Here is a 23,999-nt window from a genome sequence, read left to right as displayed (position 1 = left end):
TCGTATATATGAAGAGATGAAGACGAGAAAATACTATTAATCATGTCCATTTTGTTATGTAGCGTATCCCTATAGTCAGCTCAAATGTTATCTACCCTCAATCATCAATTATTCAAATCAAATGAATAAAAAAACATCCTAGCAAATAGCCCAAACAAATTTCCACATGAATGCACATGAGCAACGGGAACAGTTCTCAAAAGTTCAGTCTCAAGAGAAAGAACGATTCGGGACGGTTCAAAACAGTTTAGGATCATTTCGCAGTCAAAACCAGAACAGAGGATTCATCAGTCCGAAATTATCCTCAATAAACCAGAACGCTCTATATCAACTGCGCATGATCCTGACGTCCTAGAACCTGAATTTCGTAGAACCAGAACAAACCTAGTCTGTCGACAAATCTGTGTGGTCAAGATTCTGCGCAGTAATGTGATTGCGTTCCAACGTGAATTTCAAACCATTAGTAAACTATTAGTTTTCTGTTCCATCAAGATTCAAACCTGTTCAAAATCTATCAGAATGGTTTGAGGACTATCTTCTAACCATTAATCTGACGCATGCGTATTCCGTATTACTGTTTTTGTTTTATGTTCATACAACTTACAAACAACATAACCTGCAAAAATTGTTATAAAATAAATTATATATTTGTTGGCGCAGGAAAAATTAGGAATTCTTTAAGTGAACCTAAAATATGAACATCTTCAATTACACAAATTAATTATTGCGGTGACCTAGTTACCTCCCAGTTCCATGTTGATTAGTAAATGGAATAGAGATATAAAATACTGCAACCTTCTTTTACTCTTCAGAAATACACTTGATTAGATTTATTTAAGGTAATGTTTTAATTCCATGCCAAACTTCAGTTGAACTATCAGCTTTTCCAATCAGAAATTTCAAATTAATCAGAAACCAATATTTAACAGACATGCGCGTTGACGACGATTGCTGTTGAACCGGAATGACGGAACATGTCTGTGGTATTATGTAGCCCAGTGCTTGAGCAGAAATTCCAACGGAGTATTTCAGATCTTCATAAGATCTGCTTCTTGCAAGACATCTAAGCGTTGCTACCAAACGTTCCTCTGGAGATATTGGTTGTCGCATGGCAGTGTGCTGCTTTGTTAATCTTTCTTTCACCATAGACAATTATGTTTCAAAAGTTGCACTATCCATTCTCCAATAGTTTCCAAAATCATGAGGTTCGTTTTGCCTCAATTGCTTTAATAAAGGCAAATGACTCAGAGTTCCATTTTTTCACCCATTTGCTTCGGCGTTTTGTGGTCATAGAGTAAAAAGTATTTGTCAGAAGATGTATATCAGTCATACCGAAACACAATGCAACTTTTTTCTTATTTGTATTTCTGCTAAACATTTTGTCACCAACAACTATACATATGGCACCAACAACCGGAAAGACATCACTAAAAACTTGTATCAAGACTGAATTCCACAGTTTTGGCAAAGTCGGCAGACAAGTTGAAATATTTTGCCACTAACTAACAGTTTTGTCTGCAACAGATTAAATACGTCAGAGTTGTCTACGGACATATCTTGTCAAGTTAGTGGAGTAACAAAGAAGTTTGTCACATGCCGAATCCGCGAAAGACGGCAGACTAAAACCGTGCTGGATAAAGTCCTTAGACAAACCTCTGTGTGTATGGCGGGCTAATAAGATGTCAGTTTTGACGTTACGTCATTCGAAACAGGAACTTATGAAAATTGTGTCCCACTTATCTTTCGTTTATATCTTATTGATCAGAATCATTAAACGGCCTTTAATTATTGAAAACATGAATTCAAGATACAGTGACATCAAATGTGCTAATGTGCTAAGGTAAAAATGAGATGAATCCTACATACATAGGAGCAGCTGTCTCTAGACACTTTTATACTATTTTATAGTGTCAATCTTGTTTGAACTAGACTGGACCTGTATGTAGTAGTATGTCATTAGTCATGTAATTTGTTATGTTTGTTAGATTTATGGACTACAATGTTGACAATAAATTTGTGATTAAACAAATTGAATAAAAGTGTTACGAATGGTGAATATTTATTGAGATGGCTTATGTTAATGTAAAAGATTGGTCTGTTGACCAAGTAACAGACTGGCTGAAAGGTAAGATTTGTTTATAAATTTTACTGTTTGTACACTATAACATGGACCATGATCAGCAATTAACTCAATAAACCGTAATCATTTAATTGATTTGTTTAAGGTTTAGACAATGTAATACTACAATACAATTCATCATTTCTGAATAATGGTGTCACAGGACACCAGTTACTGAATTTGAGGGCAGACGACCTGGAACATTTGGGGGTCAAAATGTTGGGTCATCAGGAAATAATACTAGAAGCTGTAGAACATTTGCGAAATTTTGTAAGAATTTTTTTAGTTCATAATTGAAGGTGGATTCATGCACCAATCAGAAGTTGAAAGTCACATGTTTTATGTCATGAAAATTTGTTTTCCATTTGTTACTACAAAACAATATCGACTTGTACACAAATATCATGAGAAGTATTTGTAAATACTATAATATATACACTCGTGCACGAGTGTTACCACTGGACATTGATTATCCAACTGCCTATGATGTATTATGACTTGCCACTCATGACTGGTGCATTCCAAGTAGTTGAAAAGTTACACCTCATTTCTATGAAATAATCAATTATTATGTTTATATCCAAAGTTTCAACCTCCCAGAAAAATTGAACTGAACAATTTCTGTCATCTTTTGATGAGAGCATTGAAGAAAAACAGTGAAAAGTATTTTTTCAATTTTATTTTCAAGCCAATCAAAGCAGAAGAAATAAATGTAGTCAGTAACTGATGTATTGGCTCTTCTACTGAGAATTATAGTATAAAGTATTAAAGAAACAAATTTTACAATCATAAACAAAACAAAAAACTAGTTGTTGAAACATCTAAATAACAAAGAATTTTGTCAAGCATAGTAACTGTTCCACAGTATCAACAAGGAGATTTCAGTAACTAGTTGATAGAGATTGAGCAATAAAAGAATTTCACCTGATACCAATAAATAACCCCTACCAATATTTTGAAGATACCTATATATTGGCTGTTCATTTCTTTTTGTGAAAGATTTTGTTGAATAGTAGTAGATGTTAATGAAAATTGTGACTTGTTTCTGATCTCATTTCAATCATTCAGTAAAGGCTTATAATAAATTGAAAAAGAATTTAATACAGAAGGAGTTCAACATATTACATACCTATTTATAAAGTCTAATCAAATTGACTCAATAAAAATAGAAACCTATAAAAAAAATTATTGAACTAAACAAAACCATTTCATTTTCAGACTAGTGCTTGTCTAATTATGTACTAATGAGAACCCATTAATACAGTTCAGTGCATGATTTTCACGCTTGAGAAAGCTATTGTATAGCGAAACACGTGTTAAGGTTTTTGTAAAACCCTTTATAGTGAAACCCTTACAATAAACTGTATTAATGAGTGTTTTGATATGGATTTTCATCAAGTATTGGCCAGTTCTATTCAACTAATGGAAACAGTTACACACGATTAATGAAACTTGCTTGATCAGTGATACATCAATAATGAAAATCATTAATAATTGTTTGTCATGGATATGAAAGACGACCTATAGCAGTATCATCCGTTTGTAAAAAATACCATCCCACACCACGTCATCATCAACTTATTTCTAATGGGATGGTGTTTTTTACGAACAATAAATGGTACCGCAAAGGCGGTACCATCCATTGTGTAGATCGCACCACCATTATCAAACAGCTACTTTTTTGACGATTTATATATTCAACTAAAAATTATGAATTAGGAAAAAATTAAAATGAAAATTATCAACTAAGGAGTTTATAAAAATCAGATGTGAATTCAGACACTAAATAAATTACGATCTTTGTTTTCATTTTAAATATATTTGATAAATTGCTCCTCAATTCTGACTCGGTGAATTACTATCGTTATTTATAAAATTTTGTCTCTTGCTGTAACAAAGTTGTCTCAACTAAAAGCATTATCCTCCCACCCCATTCCTAAAATTACAAACTTGAATTTTTATCTAAAAATTTTTATTTCATGGTTGAATAAAGTGTAACGCATTCATAACTCTTAACTTTTTTCATTCTGTAAGTTCTGTAATTCCTAATTTATTTGGATGAATCTACTATTATAACTATACAATAAAATAATCAACTGTCTTATAAGTAAGCAGTATTGTGTTATTGATTTAACTGTGAATTATCCGTGTAATTATTTTGCATGGTTTCAGCATTTTGAATTAGATAAAGAGAATTTACAAACTTTGGCTTTGAAGCTATCATGTGCTGCAAACTCTTTGTACAAGGAACTATTACTGGTGGATGATGACTGTTCAGTGATACAGACTCAAGTAATGTCAGATGTCCATAACATTATAACTACTATAAAACCACTTGTATATTGGCTCGACAGGTATTTATTCGTCTGTAATTCACTGATGATTTCTGAAATTCATGTTGCTTCTAGATCACCTTTCGCTGGTGATAAAGATTATATTGATAACAAAATGAACCTACTGCAGTTAGGTTTCGAAATGGCCACCAGTGCACACAGAGGAATATTTTCAGAAAAACCAGTTTGCATCATAAGAAAAATTTGCGAGAAACTGACAAAAATTGCTGATTACATCATTCAAGTAAGAAATAATCATTTTGTTTTCATTGCTTTGAAGTTGCAACCTATTTTGCAGGAAATGATGGACCCAATGATTTTGCAACCAGCGTCTTTAGATTTAGCTACTCTCAAGAAAAAAGAACAAGAACTGGGATTTTTTATTTTGCCCAATAATCATGCTATTCATCAAATAGCAGATATCAAACATGGCTCACCTGCACATGGTAGTTCAAAAATAGAGGAAGGTGATGAAATCGTACAAGTAAGTTGATACATATGATATTTTTTTACAAAAATTGTGATGTTTGTACTTTTATTCATCGAATACTGATATATACCAGGTTGTTATTTTCTGGTGATAGAAATTGTACAAACTATTCCTGTCAACAATTAAATGTTTTTGGGTAGGTTCTTAATGAATAAGTGATTTTCTCAATCAAGTTTAATAATCAATAGTTCAATAACCCAAATGTTTGATGCAATGTTTGATTTTTCCCCATATTTCACTCTTTCACTGTCCCTTGCTTTCGTATTCTCCTGTTAACTAATTAAATAACAGCATTTAAGGGCCCATTATATATTACGAAACCATTTGTTTGAGTTCGTGTTCAGACATTAAGCAATTTTTATTCAAAATTTCATTATTTTGCTTTACATTATTACATATTATATATCTATCTACAGTTTCTACCCTTTTGGCACTATTATCTTCATAGAAATGTTGGTTACTGTTAATGTTACATGGAATGTACAAATGTGCATACAACCCATTTTTCATTTCGCTATCAGTTACTGCATTTTGCATGGAACAGCTAAGTTATGGCTAATTCAACCACCAAACTTTTTTTTTCATCAACACTGACATCTTGTCGGATATAATCCAACGCCCTTCGTGATATTAGCCAGGGGAGTAGTTGTTTTCTGATTGGTGTCAGTCCATTAACCTACAGTGTAGGGAGTTGAGACTAGCCTGTACAAATTGTTCCTCTAGATGATTTGATCAACTTTTACTTTATGAAAATTGTCACAATGTGAATCAATGGGAGGGTTCATAAGCCGCACTTTTGATTTGAAGGGTGATGACGACTTTCTGAAAGTAGAAGTTTGGTTTGTGAACCAATTGTTAGTAACAATCAGTCGGTAGCTTGTTGGTTAGTATGAGTGGTTCTTTTTGTTCACTCAATCAATCAAGAGGTGAAGATTAGTTCGATTCTGTTTGTAGGATTTTGGAATCGCACGTTAAAAGGTGAGGCCTCATTAGTCTCTCGCTCATACAAGTTTTGACTTGTCTTTCGTAAGAAAGCGACAGCAGCTGGTTAACGGAAAAATAGATTTTGAAAGGCTGGTATAATTAAAAAGCAAAAGCCAATGCTACAAACTATTTTCATGCAAATCTGTTGTTTAAAAAAAAAACAGTTATTACGACTTCATTGATGTGATTGAATACTTGAACTTAATAAGTAACAGTTTGATGCCTATTAATGTAGACTAGTTCACTGAAATATTTTTATTCAAGAAACACTTTATTGTCAGATTTTCACTAAACATCGGCCGATTCCATCACATATATGATATATTTTAGTGAAAAAATTACATTGTTATGCTTTACCAATATATATTTGTGGTTATGTTAATGATTCATAACAAATTCTAGGAAATAATTATCATAATTATAGCATCTGTTACATACTGATGCAAATTATGAAAATTTGCAACAATAATTTCTCAATCCACAGGTAAATTATCAGACCGTTGTTGGCTGGCAAAGAAAAAAAGTTGTGATGCTTCTTCAAGAGTCTCCTAATGAGATAGTGCTAACCTTAAAAAAACGACCAAGGCATACAAAGGTTTATGGACAGATATATATGAAGCCCTACCGCTTACCCAGTAGAAAACGAAGCGGTCAGAATTGGTCGTCCAGATGGAATGAGAACATTCCATCTCCTAGGTTGTTGCCAATAATAGACTTGCCACCTATCACAATACCAAAGTAAGTTTCTGTCCTCCGAAATTGAGAAATGTTGCATTGCTTTGTTTTAGAGTTAACAATGCTGTTGAAATACCTGATGCCGAAACAGAGCTTACCAGTAGCGATAGTGAGCCCCCAGATAGTCCATTGGATGCAAATTGTCGAATGTATCCTCTCAAACCTAGACCAATATTACAAAGGCGTAACACCATAACGGGAGCTACTCCAACTAATAAGAGACCATATCCATCCATTGAACAGGTAAGTTAATACATTTTCTGTTGCCTTCAGGTTCGTTGGCTGCTGAACCAACACATAAAATCACTATGTTATGTGCAGCTGCATATTTATAGCAAGTCACAAAATTGATTTATCAATAAAAGTATGGCCTTCAAACTGGTCAGTTCGACATGGGTGCTTCGTTCATTCACTGAAATCCACCGCCGTGTTTGTCGGTGGTCTAACCCGTGTTAGGAATCACGCGTTAAAAGATAAGACCTCGTTAGTCCTTAGCTGGCACAAGTTCTGACTTCTAAGGGTTGTCGTTCATAGGGGTGCGACAGCTGGTTAACGAAAAACATATTTTAAACATTAAAAACCAGTCACATATTAAAATTGAAACAAAACTATAATAAAATTATTATGAATTCATTGAGTATCCATCATGGTCATTCTCCCCCCTGTTTCGCACACTTTTCATTTTCCTCAAGTGAATAAAAGAAATTCTCAACTAAAAAGGATGTGATGATTTTTTTGAAACAACATTATTATCGTTTTTGCATTTGGATGAATGCACTTTAAGGGCAACTAGAATACTTTGTATGCTACCTCATTACCTATTATAATGGCTACCGCAGTTATAGCCAAAACATCAGGGAATAAAACCTGCAGAGCACAGTCAACAAACCCAGAAAATAGTTTTCACACTCATCTCCGGTTGTTTTTACTTTTTCATCCAACGATGGTTTGAAAGAAAACTTCAGTTGGTTATTTTAATATTCTGAGTATTAAATGTACCACAACAAATAATTATTCATATTTGTAATTTTAATTATATTGATACTATAAAAAGAGTTGAATGAGGTTTTATTTTAGTTCATTTGTTTATGAACACAGTTATGTCTCACAATTTTCCTAAGAGAGTGCGTCTGTATATTTACCTTGAAATGTGTTCTTTTGCCCATAAAAATATCAATATATTTGTCACAAATTCAGGTATTCATGGTAGAGATACCCGCCATGATAACTTATTAAGGTTTCCCGCATAAAACAGCTCATTTCGGATGCTCCCCACTATACAGGCCTTTTTTTTTTTTAGCTTCTGTTTAAAAAATCTGTTTTTCCGTTAATCGAACGACAACTCTCAGAAGTTGAGAAACTTGTGCGAGCTAAGGACTAACGAGGTCTTACCTTTCAACGTGTGATTCCTAACACGGTTGCAGAATCATCCCAGCTTCAACTAGATAAATTCTCTCGAGAAAAATATGTGGTCGAGGCGGGAATCGAACCCACGGCCTTCCGACCATGAGTCGGGCGCACTACCACCGCGGCCAAGAGTTACAAGGTCGGTTAAATTGGATGAAAATTTCTTATTCTTAGAAAAAAAATGTTATTATGATAACTTTGATGTCGCACTAGATATTTTTGTGAAACATAATGCATATATCTCCTAAACATCAAAAGGCAATTTCTGGTTACTCAATTTTTTTTCATTTGACAAACTGTTGCATAAAAAAATTAAATTCATTCGTTCTAATCTCACTAAAAAACAGTTTATATAACTCAATTATTCAAAAGAATAATTTTCAAATGTGAAAATAATAAAGTTAGAGAAATTAATGTTTTGTAATGCTAACACAAGTTTACCCTGAATGAACAGAAGAATAAATTAAAGCAATATTATGGAACTGTTTGATACCTGATTCATTATAACTTATTCAAATTCACCTTCTGCAAATATGCGAGCCTTTTTCTCTGTGAAGTCGCATACTATTTGGAAAATACCGGGATTGTTTCTATTAGTTTCATAAAAACTGTGATGTTATTCCTTAATTGTTTCTCAAAATGAATTGATATGTTGTGAACCAATGTTTTGAAATGATCCCACATGAAATAATCAAAACTATTTAGATCCTGGGATCTAAGTTCTCTCCCTCTATGATAATGGCTTTTGCTTCCATTGAGGCGCATTAAGCCAGAGGGGAGCTAGGTTTTTAGGATGTTTCATTTTCAGCCATTTTTTGTCTTCCTTTCTATCTGGAAATGATGAACATTAATTTCGAGTGAACTGATTGCTGGCTTGTCCAAAAATTTAATGTTCCATTTAAATAACTCAGGAAGATCAATTTCACTAGTTCGGACTTCCATTGTCTACTATATAAAATGATTTGAAATCCCTGAAACAAGTAAAAAAGAATAATTAAAAAAGAATAGTTGAAAATAACAATTATATTAAGCAACAATAAACCTGAAATGAAATGATAGTGAAATAACCTACAAGTAAAAATATAATAATTGAATAAATAAAAAATTAAAGGAATGAAAAAAGAAAATAATAAAAAAATAAAAAAGTGTAGAGATTCCAAGTCACGTTAGTTCACGACGTTTCGATTGTTGGTATCTACAATCGTCTTCGGGTGATGACTGTAGATACCAATTGTAGATACCAACAATCGAAACGTCGTGAACTAACGTGACTTGGGAATCTCTACACTTTTTTATTTTTTTATTATTTTCTTTTTTCATTCCTTTAATTTTTTATTTATTCAATTATTATATTTTTACTTGTAGGTTATTTCACTATCATTTCATTTCAGGTTTATTGTTGCTTAATATAATTGTTATTTTCAACTATTCTTTTTTAATTATTTTTTTTTACTTGTTTCAGGGATTTCAAATCATTTTATATAGTAGACAATGGAAGTCCGAACTAGTGAAATTCATCACGAAACATTGTCAATCACCTTCAAATCAGGAAGATCAAGATCTTCAGATGATGTGGTACTGCAGGTTTTTCCGGGTTTTCCTGCAGCTGAAAAAGCAAATGCGCCACTGGAATCAATGAAGTCGCCCCGGAGCGCCAATTAATTTTTATTGTTGTTTTTATTTTATTTTTATCTTTGTTTTAATAAAATGTTCAAAACTCAGGAAAATATGTTTTTGGATTTCAATTTGATTTTTATATTACTTTTTTTGGAAAAGTGTGGTTAAATCCATGGTATATTTACTACAGAAAAAGTCCCATGATCTGAAGAAGTACGACCCATCATCTGAAGAATGACGACCCATCAGTTTAAAAAAATCTGTTTTTCCGTTAAACAGCTGTCGCACCCCTACGAACGACAACCCTCAGACGTCGAAAATTGTGCGGGCTGAGGATTAACGAGGTCCTAACTTTCAACGTGTGATTCCTAACACAGTCTGTTCATTTTCTATGTAAGATTCAATTATCTATTTATATTTAAACTCAACTTACAAGTTCTGTAACTTGAAAACTATGGGTCATACTGCTTCAGCTCATAGGAACATTTTTGAGCAAATTCAATCCTATATGACTGACACCTTTTCACTTAATTTTTCAAAAAAAAAAATATCAAAAAATGTTTTTCTGTTATTTAAATTGGAAAAGCGGATTTTTGAATGAGCGAGAAATCTAAATCGCTTGAATTGTTTCCAACTTTTTTTATTTCTATATAGCAACAGAGTTTCTGGAAGTAAAAAAAAATATTGCCTTAAATGAAATATCATTATGGTCTGTATATGTGATTATTATAATTTTGATATTCTTATTCAAGAAACTGCTATAATTATGTCCATTCATGAAGAAAATATGGACTGAATAAGTAATCATCTGTCCTGGTGACGTGATTCCCATAATGAATCATGTATTATATTAATATACACTTCATTTCTACACCAAAATCCTATACGTCTTCATTACTCAGTAATAGCTAACGTCATGACAATGTGCAGATGAATGCATTTTATTTTTTTACTTGAAAACTTATTATCAAATTACCAAATTTGGTCGGAATGAAGGGTTTTCTTACAGTAGCTCATATAAAATCAATTCAATTATTTTTCTGATAGTGCAAAATGTACCGTGAAAAGTAATGAAACTACATTCTAAAAATAAGTTGATGTGATACTAGTAAGCAATATTAGAGAAATGAAAAAATTGGATAGTTATTTTCGATTTTGAAAAATATTTACTTCTAAATTTTATATACCAGGTATAAAATTTTCAAAATATTTCATAATCATTATTCCTTTGATCTCATTAATAATAGTTATAAATTTCAAAGTTCATTTTTTTGCCTTAAAACACAAAGTTTTCACGTATGTGAGAAACTGATTGTATGTAAATAAATATAGGAGAAGTTGTAACTGCATTAGTCATATTTAAAGGAAACCATCGTTATCATGTTAGACATTCAAATAAATGAAAGGAATCCCGACTCCTTCACATCCTGTCATGATAAATAACATTTATCTTTGTTGCATAAATACTTATTCAGATCTAGTAGTGTTATTTTAACAGTCACACTGATATACGATATATATAAAGGGATGATTTCCAATCAACCATTCACTTTTTTCATAATTTAATATTTTCAGTACTGGGAATTCATGAAATCTCGTAAAAACACCGCTCACGCAAGTTCGTACGAAATCGACGGCTCAAAGTTTGAAGAGGATTCAAAATTTTTGCGAGATAAAAGCGCTTCTTGCAACGTCGCTCTAGACTTGAGTCCAAGACCAACAACTGTACTTGGTATCACTCATTCTAATAGTTCTGCACAGAGGAAAAATGCGAAAGACAAAAACATAAAGAAAAAAGTTAATTTTCAAGAAGAATGTGATATTGTTAAAGGCAAAAATGACAAAGATGAAGAAATTGTCATAAAAAATGAACCTTCGAATCTGGACGAGGAAAAGAGCGTTAGTATAATAAGTTTGACAAGCTTGAATAATGAAAACATAACATATATCGACGAAGGAAGAGAGCTTACAGATCGTACGAGTATGGCTCAAGACTGGAAGAAGGAAATTGTCGAAGAGATAATAGATACAATTAAAATGAAAACTATTCTCGAAGAAAAGCCTTCTAAGTTAGAAGAGAAAAGCTCTCCGGTGGTAAAAGAAGTAGCTCTTCCTGTAAAGGTTGATAAAACCAACAGCATTGTTATGAAAGACCCGATTCTGTCTGAAATCAACATACACAATATAATTAGAAAGTTTGATGAACAAAAACAGGAGGTAACAGTAAAACCGAGAGTCTTGCCAAGAGTAACGGTAAAAAAACCACCTGAAGTTCCTACGAAACCAGAAGGTAGGGTGAAACCAGTTGTACCTCCAAGAAGTGCCACTACAAAACTGAGAGGTAAGCTGGACAAAAGTCATAGCACACCAGCCTACGATCTTACAGAAGAGCCCATCGAGAAAACTGAGAACTTGGGAATTTCCCCTCTACCAGAAAAACCAAAGGAAATTCTGAAGGAGAACATTATCATTCCCCAACCGGAAGCTGTTTGCGAATTTAGGCCTCCCGCTGCTCCAGAAAGTTCGCTAGTACAGAAAGTAGAAATTGTTGATGCAGAAGTGCCTGTTACAGAAGTCCACACAATTGAAGTCCCACCAAAACCACCACCAAGAAACGTTTTGGATATACCAAAACCCATTTATCCAGTGGATTCACCAAAGCCTGTGTTTGCTGAAATTTCCAAAGGTAGTCGATCCGAAACTGTCCCAGTGAAGCCTGTATTCGATTTCTCTGAATCCAAACAAATTGAGTCAATTTCTACCGAAACATTAACCCCGGAACCAATTCTCAAAAACGTGCCAGACGACTTACTTACTCCGAAATGCTTCGAACCCAAAATGGTTTCCACGCCAGTAACTAAAAATAAAATGGATTTCGAGGGTGACTTCAGTTCAAAACATTTGGAACCTAAATCAGTTTCCACTCCAGTTCCGAAAAGTAAAATTGATGTGGACACTGATCTGGTCGTTCATAAAGCAGTACCAAGCTATGAAATACAGAAAGGAACTGGAGACTCGAAAGTTTCGCCCACAAATTCTATAGTGAAGGCAATGATTTCAAGTAAATGCAAGGCGAAAAAGAAGAACACTCTGACAGCAAGTAAGTAATAGATCCTTTGCACACCTATAATTAGTTTTTTACGGTTCCAAAGAGGTCAAGAAAAGTTCATTAATGGTTGTGTTTTATCATGTAACATGAATAATCGGTGGGTAGTTTTTTATTTATTTCAAGAATGATTTTCAAGTTAATGATTTAATACGTTATCCACTATCACACATAATAAACATGTCGTTTGTTTACGGACATTATCCAAAGTTTTTGAAGATATCAAAATCGGTCCCAATTTATGAAGGGAAACGATCCAGAGAAGATGTGGGCAATTACAGGAATGTATGCCTACAATACCAATTTGCCAGGGGTAATTGACAGCACCTTTCAAATTGTCAACACGGGTTTAGACACGGAAAATCCATTGAAACTGCCACTAAAGTATTGTGCACACAAATTTATCAATATCTGAATGATAAAAAAATTTCTATTGCTCTATTTTTCGATCTGAGTCGCGCTTTTGACACAGTTGATCATATACTACTATCAGATAAGCTCTACAATCTAGACGTCAGGGGTGTGGCTAATAAGTGGATTGTATCTTACTTAGAAAACAGGACACAGATAGTAATTATTGAATCTATCAAGTCAAATCCTGCAGATGTAACTGTTGGTGTACCACAGGGATCAGTTCTAGGTCCTTTACTTTTTATTGTTTTTATTAGTGATATAACATATTCATGCAGATCCGAAAATAAAATCATCAATTATGCTGATGATACTAATCAGTTAATCGCGGAAAGTAATCTAGCAAAATCGGTGGAAATATCAAACCTTGCAGCAATTATGTTTTATGAATGGTGTTTCGATAACGGACTATCAGTTAATATACAAAAGCGTTTTTCATGTTATTCCAGCCAAAGAATATTCGTTATGATTATAGTCCATTAATAAGGATGAATCATAAGTTTATAGAACAAGTTGATCACATTAAATTTCTTAGAATTTATGTGGATCATAAGCTTGCATGGGAAATTCATATTAACAATTTATTATCCAAATTGAGCAGTATTTCCTTTGTTATTTGACAACTGCACGGCACTGTCTCTTTGGATAATCTTAAACTAACATACCATGGATTTGCTAATTCCTTATTAAGCTATGGTCTGATATTCTGAGGTAACTCTGCTCACGTACATAAAGGATTTATTATACAGAAAAAAATTATAAGATGTATGGTCAAAGCTCATTATCAGGCGAGCTGTAGACCAATATTTAAAAGACTGTCCATTCTGACTTTGCCTTGTATGTATGTATATTTAATAACCAGCAACATCAAAAAAGAAAAACATAGTCATGTGAGAGGAAATACTCTACATGAGTATACCACTCGCAATGCAAGTGAAATACGTTCACCGTTTTCCCGTCTAGGCCTAGCACAAAACTCTTTCACATATCTGGGTATCAAGTGTTATAACCAATGCGTAAAATTAATTGGTGAAATAAAAAATTTTGAAGTTTTCAAAACAACATTCCACAACTTTTTAAATAATCATGCGTTTTATTCAGTAAATGAGTTTTTAAATTTTCCTATTAATAATTATGATATGCAAATCTATTAACCATTAATTTATGTTATGTGTTTGTTCATGTTATATGTAATTGACTAGTCTGATAAGTTTTAATACTTTACTTACTGCACTGTGTAAAGCTTCATGGATGAATAAAATTTATCTATCTATCTAATCTCAATAACCATTCAGATTTCATAATTTGCAATGGTAATTCTGATTGAAAAATGAGAAATGAAACTTTCTATGTTTTTTACCACTTTTATTTGTAACTAACGTTACTGCAGTTTCGTCCTATAAGGATGTTTCAAACGAATACAAGTTTATTGTACAAATTTATTGTATTCGTTTGAAAATGCTCGACGTTTGTTACAAATACAAGCAGTAAAAAACATAGGAAGTTTTATTGTCATTTTTCATGATGATCTTCTACCACATAGTATCGGATACATCCATCAGTTTATTGTAATTCTGAGTTTATTAAGAATGCTTTTTCAAAACCAGAACAAAAATACTGTCTCGACGAGCGTTTCGCTTATCAAGTTGACAGCATCAGAAGATGACTAAAAGTTTTCATCTTCTGCTGTTGCATTTGAATAATTGTCATGTTCACATTAATAGTCTATTTTGTCAGTTTTGTAAATATTTGGGTAGAATCTTTTTTTAATAAATTTTTGTCTAGCTACACAATGAAAAATTAATCGTAAAAGTGAACATTTTCTTCATATATTTCAATGGGAAGTTTGTAAAAGCAACCGTTTTCATATTCAAATGTCACAAAAAATGAAGCGGCTCAATACACCGATGCGATAAGCGTGATGAAGAAAGTTTGCGAATGTTTTCACTTGGTAATTCACGAGGTAATTCAGTTTGAGGGTGAAGGTCGCTTTTTTGTATTGTTAAATGATGGAATTGGCCGATGAAAATACATAACTATCGTATTCAAAAAACATATTATTGTGAGATTTTCACTGGACAGTTTACAAAATCGCAACTCGTATTTAAATAATGTTATTAAGATCATTAATTGAATTAATTTCTTCTGAGCTGATACTATTTTATGAACATGTAATTTAGGTTTTCATTGAATTTTGAGATAGTTACTGACACCTATCAAGACTACATTTATTTCTCAATAATTATTTTAGTTTTTATTAATACATTCTAACTTGTTATTCAAGTACAAAATATGTAGGATAGGTCCTAAGACGCGTTCTTGCAACATTTCTAAGGTCTGATATAGATTTTTTTATTGATTCTGCAAGTAATCAATTGCCCTTGCAAGTATCTGTTGCCAATACCATATTGAAATAATTTCGTCAATGGAATTTTTCAATACATCTATATTCGATTAAACTTATTGTTGAATTCACATGAGGTCTGGTAGATGTCATTTCTAATTATTCTTGGTTGATTAATCGTAACTGAATATTTTTTTTATCAGTTTGCATCAATTATTTATTTATCGGTCAAGTACACTACAGAATTATTATAAAATCCCAAATGGTACATCAAGAAAGTTTCAATTATTGAAACCAGTTGAGCATTAGAGTTCAGTTATGAACCCAACAAGTAAAATCCTTAATATAAACTATTATGATTGCTTAAAAATAAATAAACCTATTTATTTTTTATCAGTTCTATACACCACAAACTATTAATACAATACCAAATGGAACATAAAAAAAGAAAAAATATTAAATTACTGACTGTACACTGCATTTTTATCTTGGAAACAATAAGTCTCATATTTAAAAGAAGAGAATGCTATAGATCAGAAAATACCTACTTTACCCGTCAAATTCACGACATACCTCTGTCTATTCCAATAACAACGTTAACAAAACATTCTGTTTTGTTTGAGAGTCGGAAGATTTTCAACCATTTACCTACCGAAATGAAAAGTATAGTGAACTACAAGGTATTCCGTAACCGTGTAAAAGAACTTTTGCTCTTTAAAGCGTATTACAGCTTGGTCGAATATTTTGAAGACCAGCTTCTGATTTAGGTTTTATTTTATGAACTTTTTACAGTTCTGGAAATTTTACATAACTTCGACTATTATATTTTATTATATTTTTATTTTGTCTGCACCTGTTATTTTTATTTTTCTTTATAATTACTTGATAACTTGTATTACATATATATATATATATATATATATATATATATATATATATATATATATATACATATATATATATATATATATATATATATATATATATATATATATATATATATATATATATATATATATATGTGTGTGTATGTTATTTTGTGTAATAGTATTGTTTTCATATGCTTTGTCAATAAGATTTTTTTCTTAGACAATAAAGTACAGTGATTGATTGATTGATTGATTAAAAAGACAAAAATAAGCCCAAAGACATTCAACACTAATGAATAATTAAATTATAAAACAAAAATGTAACTATGTCAAGTACATTACAGAATTGTAACAAAGTCCCAAATGTTACATCAATGTGCAAACAAACCCTAGAGTCAAGTTATTACTTCATATTAAATAAAGGTATGCATTTTCATTTGTCAAATAGTGCATTAAGTTCAAATTAAAAAAAAAAGACATGTACGAATACTAGAATAAGTTATGATTATTAAAATAAATAATAAACGACTATACGTAATAAACAAATTTAAGCCATGGTAGGTGTTATAGTGATACTTGAAATAAATGTATAAATTTTTATGTATAAAACTAAAAAAATATGTCTGTCTCAAAACTTCATTCAGTTACCTTAACTAACAAGATGAATAAAAAATTGGATTTCAGCTTCATATTTTTAAGTTGTATAAAAGCAGTACATAGGTAAAATAATTTCAACAGTTGATTTGAAACTTTTAAATTCCAAAAGTTTCTTAAACAAGTTTAGATAATCTTATAAATCTGAACCAGTATGATCACCATTATTGATTGGGTATTTGGGAAATTTTGAAACATTTTTTATAGCCCCACATTTAGCAAAATTCTCTCACAGCTTTGTTGACATATGTAATACTCGTCCTCAGAAATGTTAAATAATAATAGGGTTTCTAGAGATCTATTGATTGTTGGTTATTTCATTACCATTAGGAATTTTTAAAATTATTTCAACCTCAATAAGATTGATATATTCATCGGTCGAAGGATGGATTGTGAGTTCTGATAATGTTTTTCACTCTATAGAGAGAAGGAAAGTGACAGTTAATGATCTTAGTCCCGCTGACATCCAAGGTTATCTGTACCAGAGATTGAGAGGAAAGCATAATCAAAACGTCCATTGGGAAAAAAGATGGTTCGTATTATTGGGCAATTGTTTGTACGGCTTCAGAACCAAGGAATGTCCTAAAGCAGCCTGTCTTATCTTTCTATCTGGATTTACAGTAGCTGTTGCCAGTGAGGTATGCCTTGGTATTTTTTCAATGAATTTTAAATTGGTTCAATGAATTGATTTTGTTTCAGGTCAAGTCAAGGTCAAATGCCTTCAAGGTTTACCATACGGGCACAGTGTTTTATTTTTCAGCAGATGATCCGGATGCTTTACAATCCTGGATTGATTTGATAAGAACTGCGACCCTACACAATGAATCACATAAAAGCCAGGATCCTAGTTTGTATTCTGAAACTGATGAATCTGACACTGAAAAACCCAAGCAAGAAGAAAAATCTGATTCTTTGAAAAAGTTTGGATCACTGAAGAAGTTCACTTCAAAAAAGTCTTCGGCAGAATCGTCACCCAGTGGGAGTACTAGTTTGGATAGAAAGTGGTTTTTCAACAAATCCAGCAACCAACCGAAACATTCACTTCCTGTTCCAACATCTCAGTTCAGATCATACAGGAAAATTCGTACCACTGAAGCACAGTCGAGCATTACTACTGGTAATTTTACCTCGCATGTCCCCATGTTCACACCTCAGAACCTGTCATATTCACAAAACGTCAGCGTTCCCAACTTGACTGTAGAAGTCGTAAAACCAGAGCAGCCACAGCAATATTCCAAAAATAAAACTAAGCCTATAAATTATATTCATGCCAGTAATCCCAGTTTATGTAACCTCACAGACTTTAGTGTACCTGGTTTCACCAAAAGTCAGTTCAAACCTCCCACTGAAAATTTAGCTGGTTTTGTGACTCTCGAAGAGCTGATGATCAGGCAAACGGAAGAAAGGAAAATGAATCCGCACCATATTGTGGAAGAGGTTTCCAAGAAATTGCAGATGGTTAAGCCTGAAGTTGTTTATGGTAAGTTCATTTCGAATATACCTTTTTATCATTTTTTTTACTACATAGGAGCTGTCTGACAATTTTTTCCAACTCTCCGGAAAACTGCATTCTTATAGACTTATTGTGTTTTTCCTTTGAATGGTCAGAGTCTTGGTATTAGGAAATTTTCATTAGTTTTTTGTAAAGTGATCAGTCTATAATTAGTCGTTTCCATTTTGTTTGATTTATTTAGATTCTGTTTTAACAAGAGCTACTATAAATAGATCATTTATTGTATAGTTTTATTTTTAGAAAAGTGTTAGTAATTATTTTTTTGGCATGCAGGAGAAGTTCCAATCCGTCCAAAAGATAGTGAAGAAGAAGCTGAGAGTAAGCCCTCTAGTACTCCGAAAACAAGAGTAACAGCCTCGACTGAAAAACACGACAGCAGTAGCTCATGCTTTGGGAAGCGTCTGGGTTCCCTCAAAAAAAATCAAAAGTCTGACGATTTTGATAATAACAAAACTGCTACATATCCAAAAGCCAATAAAGGCTATGAGCAAAAAGTGAACCGATCCCTTCCTAGGACTCACAAAATTCAGGGAACATATTTAAAAACTGAGTCAGCTGCAGCTGCACCATATATGTCAGATGGAAATGTATCGGCACCTTCCAAAGAAAGATCCTATGAAATGATATACTGTCCAGAAACTGTGAACGACGTTCAGTTTGCTATGAACCGAGCTCTTGATGATACCATGTACCACGACACGCCGAAGAAGGGACATAAAATCAAGAAACAGCACAGCTTTTCGGCAGCAGATAAAAAATCAAAATACACAAATAAAGTGCACGATGCAGCATCTACAAAAGTCAAGTTGAAATCTGCTGTTCAGTATACTCCCATGCTTCTCCCTTCAAGCCAAGATCCAAACTCCAAACCCAAATTTGCCTTCGAACTTAACCTCGATGAGAAATCGCAAAAAGGTGGCAAATTGAAACAAATGTTTGGAGGGGGGAAGTCTGAAAGTAAAAAAGAGAAAACCTTTTTAGGATCACCCAAATTGCACAGAGCTATTTTCAAGAAGCACAATTCCGGTTCTGACTTGAGTTGGCCCTCTAGCGCCACATCTTCAACACCAGTAAGTACATATTTTAGTAAAATGAAGTTTTACCATACTCAAAAAGTCAAAATTTTGATAAACTTCCCATTAACTATATTATTTTAACTTTTAAAGGTGGATTTTTGGATAAATGACATCATAATGAAAACATAACTTTATTTTACTAACACTAGTTTATAGCCAATTTACGACTGTAATGCCGAAGGCAGTTCCTTCTTAATTTTTAGTCCCTAAATGCGAAAATGATAATAACAATTTCCTAATACGTAAGATTTTTGAGTTATGATTTTTTTTACAAAAATTTTCTTTTCCCCTGAATTGAGGAAATTGTTTAAAATCTGGCAACACAGCGGCTCTGCCCAGTATTCGTGTCTGCTTCCATTGTATGTTAGACTTGATACTGTGATACTCCGATACTCAAAGTTTACAGAAAATACCAGAAATATGGAATCGCTATAAAAGTAGTAGGTTGACAATCGGATCATCAATATTGGTTCGGGACCTCTACTTGTCAAAAGAGAATGTTGAACTATCAGGGTCTAGATTACAACAAAGGAATTTACTAGCATTAATTTGTAAACGTTATTAAAGACTGAACTGTATACCTCTCTCTTACCTTCCTCATAGTCATAATCAATGCCCCTCTGGCAGAAGGTGGCTTCATTTGAAACAGTACTTCAATATTCTTTCATTAATTTCACAAAAGATCTGCCTTTTAAGCAGTATAAAAGTTGTGAGGAGAACCATAAGACAACTTATATACTCCTGATTTATTCGATATAGAAGTTTTATCAATAACATTAGTTTACAGCAAATTTACGACTGTAATGCCTAAGGCAGTTCTTCATTAATTTTTGGTCCCTAAATGCGAACACGACATTTCAAATTTGCTTTTCTCCTTTTCTTCCACTTGTCCAAAGAGAATGCTTAACTATTTGGGTCTAGATTATATCAATGGAATTTACTAGCCCCTAAAACCAAAGTTACAATATTTAGGAACCGTAACCATGAACTATCCTCGTTTTTTACTAAGCAGGATAAAATGTGTGTTTGTGTAAATCCAAATGGTATAATGGAAAAATTAGGATTTGCACATAACCCGGACGAATGGCGTTTATTTATAGATTCGTCTAAAACAAGTTTAAAAGCCGTTCTGCTCCATAATGGTAACAAAAGACCCTCTATTCCTCTTGCACACGCAGTTGCCATGAAGGAAACACACGAAAGTATGTCACTTATTCTAAATGCAATAAGTTATAATACATATAAGTGGCAAATATGTGGTGATCTAGAAGTCATAGGACTATTACTAGGTCTTCAGGGCGGATTTACGAAGTTTTGCCTGTTTTCTTTGCCTTTGGAACAGCAGGGCAATACAGAGCCATTATCAAGTAAAAGAATGGCCTCCGAGAGATAAATATATTCCAGGTCAAGCTAACGTGAAGAATATACCTCTTGTTAATCCCAAAAACGTTTTGTCCCTCTTTAATACATTGAACTTGGGGTTAAGGGAAAATTTTGTAAAAGCATTAGACAAAGAAGGTGATGCGTTTAAATATCTTAAACACTTTTTTCCTAAATTAAGTGATACAACGCTCAAGGAAGGTATATTTGTTGAACCACAAATTAGAAAACTACTAAGTGATCAACAGTTTGATCAGAAATTAAGTAATATTGAACAAGAAAGTAGAAAATTATGAAACACTTGTAGAAGAACACTTGAAAACTACTGCAGAATGGGATGTCACATGTCTCTCCAAATCCATTTCTTGCACTCCCATTAGAATTTTTTCCCGGAAAATTTGTGTGCTGTCAGTGACGAACAAGGGGAAAAGTCCCACCAAGACATACTGACAATGGAGCAACGTTACCAAGGCAGATGGGATGCAGCAATGATGGAGGATTATTGTTGGTTCCTTATGAGGGAAAACGATGAAACATATAAACGAAAGTCAACATTTGCAAAAAGATTATGCACAAAAGACTTCATTTGATTGATTTTTTATATGTATTGTTAATAAAGTCTGTTATCCTCAAATTATAAGAGGAAGATTAATCTTCCTCTTGAAGATGATCACATGGTGATCGAAACGGGTTGTGGTGTTGAAAGTAACGGTTTGGTGTTGCAATAGAACTCCAGTAATATTCGCTACAACACTAAAGGTTCCAAACAGTGCATCACAAGTACTTTGACTTATATGTACCCAAGATTTCATGTTGCCATATACGTAGTGACCGATGAAATATGTGTAACTCTACTTCAAAATTAATTATCTTGTTTTCAGCAAATATCAATATCGCAGAGCTCCTACTCTTTGGAAAATTCCTCTCCAGTGATTACTGAACCCTTTTCGATGAACATCAGCCCACACACAGACTATCCTGGCTTGGAATATCCTCCAGTTTTTGAAGCAGAAACTTATTCTTTGGCGAATCCTCAGAGCAATCTCAGCATATTACGAAAACAGGGAAAGAATGACTCACCATAGGTTTGATTACAGTTATATTCCAGATATTTTTGGTAGAGGAGTCATAAATGTGATATTTGAGAGATGTCTGTTTTTGTAAAACAAATCTGACGATTTAAAAGTTGAAAACTATTTTATCGACCCATAAATGATATTCATGTAACACTTTATTGGGAGATTTTCACTGCATAGTTTACAAAAACTGCAATATGTGTTTCACAATGCAATAGCTTCCTCGGGCTGTTCAGAAACTACCATAAATGATTATTCAAAGTTTTCTCAATCAGCATAGCTTTATCGAGTGTGGGAATTCTTTCTTGACAGTATATTTGAGGCCGCGAGACCCAGAGTAGCCTATCTGAAAAAATCATATTTGGCAATACAACAGAGACTGTGTACCAGTAATTTTCAAAATGTCTTGTTGTCTACAAATATTCACCGTGTATTCCGTTTTCATTAGTATTTACTCTCAAAATACCTACTTACTCCTTTTGCTATGCGAGAAGTCCTTTTCTTTGTTTTTTTCTTAATTTTTTGGCAGATAGGTCACTATGGTTCTGACCAGATGTAACTAAATAAAGAACAAATGTCAGTTACTCCAAATATATTTATTTTATCAATCATGATTACCAATGATTTTTTTACTAAATACTTGCTAACATCAATTGTATTCCTAACACTTGCACAGTCCGGAATATTGTTGTAGTACCCATGATAAACCGGTGGTATGTAAGGAAGCAAATCTTGTAAATCTTTTTTCTTCTCTTTGTTTATTGGCCTGCCATTGGGATAAAGTAATTCCAGAGATAAATCTACAATATCTTTTGTTTTACGTTTTGCAAGGTCTACAGACTCGAATATGACATCCACATGGTTTGAGTATTTATACAATAACCTGAACTTGTCATTTTTGTTGTACTGCAGCCATTGAATGCTTAGCCATTTCACTTTGGATCCCTCAGCTGTAACTTTTCTGTTAGTGATGTTGGCTGTTAACTTCCTTGTGGAAACAAAATGCTCTTTCTTCATTTTCATGATGTTGAAAGGATTTTTAGTCCTAGCTGCCATAATTACTTGATCCCAATCATCAGGAGTGAATATGTTGGTGAAAAATCTTTTTTTCTTTGTGATCAGTCCAAAATCTTGGTCACACGCCAAGTAAGAATGGCCACTCACGAAAAACTTGTGATCTATAGACTCTACTACGAAATCTGGGTGAGCAGTAATATACTGACAGAGAGTAGCCATTTTAATATTTCTGTTCTGCCCACCACATTGATCAGAGTAAAGAATCAACTTTTTAGTGTGCACCTTTTCTTTAATATACCTCAACAAACACGAGCCAATTTCTTCAGGTCCTCTGGATGCAATTGTTTCATTCCATATACACATTGTCACGTCATTAGTAACAGCATCATGTATACCAAGGCAATAGGTCCACAGCTGTCTTTTGTAATAAAGTATTCCTGTTGAAATGACAGGTGTGGGCAACGTTTTCATTAAATCAAATACCAAAACTGTTACATCTGCATTGTTTGTGGCATATTCTTCATCTTTCTTATAATTGGTTTTGGCACTGTCAGCTTTAGCCAAATGGAGTTTTTTGTGAGTTTCAAGTTCCTTTTTATCCTGTGCAGTTTCGCAAGCTTTGATTTTCACATCCCAGCTATCGCATTTCTTACAGGAATCACTGATGGGAGCATGAAATGAGAGATTAAAATTCTCATTAAAGATTTTCCTGAACATAAAATAAGATACTGATGTTGAATTTTCTTCACAATATAAAGAGTACATTTTTCGGAGATTCAAATCTGGAGCCAGGAACATTCTGTCCATGCTTTTATGCAAAGTATAATGTGACTCATACTTGGGAAATTTTTCAATAAATGCCTTTACA

The 23,999-nt window shown here is 33.0% G+C and overlaps 1 protein-coding gene across 1 annotated transcript; it reads left to right on the top strand.

The window, feature by feature from the left end:
* Positions 1-1,059: 1,059 nt before the first annotated feature.
* On the top strand, positions 1,060-22,466 carry cnk (connector enhancer of ksr). Its single transcript, XM_023166058.2, has 12 exons — positions 1,060-2,125; positions 2,226-2,389; positions 4,292-4,473; positions 4,528-4,696; positions 4,751-4,936; positions 6,411-6,664; positions 6,715-6,904; positions 11,261-12,785; positions 17,493-17,707; positions 17,769-18,549; positions 18,856-19,652; positions 21,920-22,466. The coding sequence occupies exons 1-12, from the start codon at positions 2,068-2,070 to the stop codon at positions 22,121-22,123; spliced, it is 4,725 nt and encodes a 1,574-aa protein (XP_023021826.2). The 5' UTR covers positions 1,060-2,067; the 3' UTR covers positions 22,124-22,466.
* Positions 22,467-23,999: the final 1,533 nt, after the last annotated feature.

Source organism: Leptinotarsa decemlineata, unplaced genomic scaffold (assembly GCF_025532065.1).
Source record: "Leptinotarsa decemlineata unplaced genomic scaffold, Ldec_3_MD MMD2_tig00000008_RagTag_RagTag, whole genome shotgun sequence".
NCBI lineage: Eukaryota > Metazoa > Arthropoda > Insecta > Coleoptera > Chrysomelidae > Leptinotarsa > Leptinotarsa decemlineata.
The sequence above is the reverse complement of the archived record's forward strand: the minus strand, read 5'-3'. Positions and strand labels throughout refer to the sequence as shown.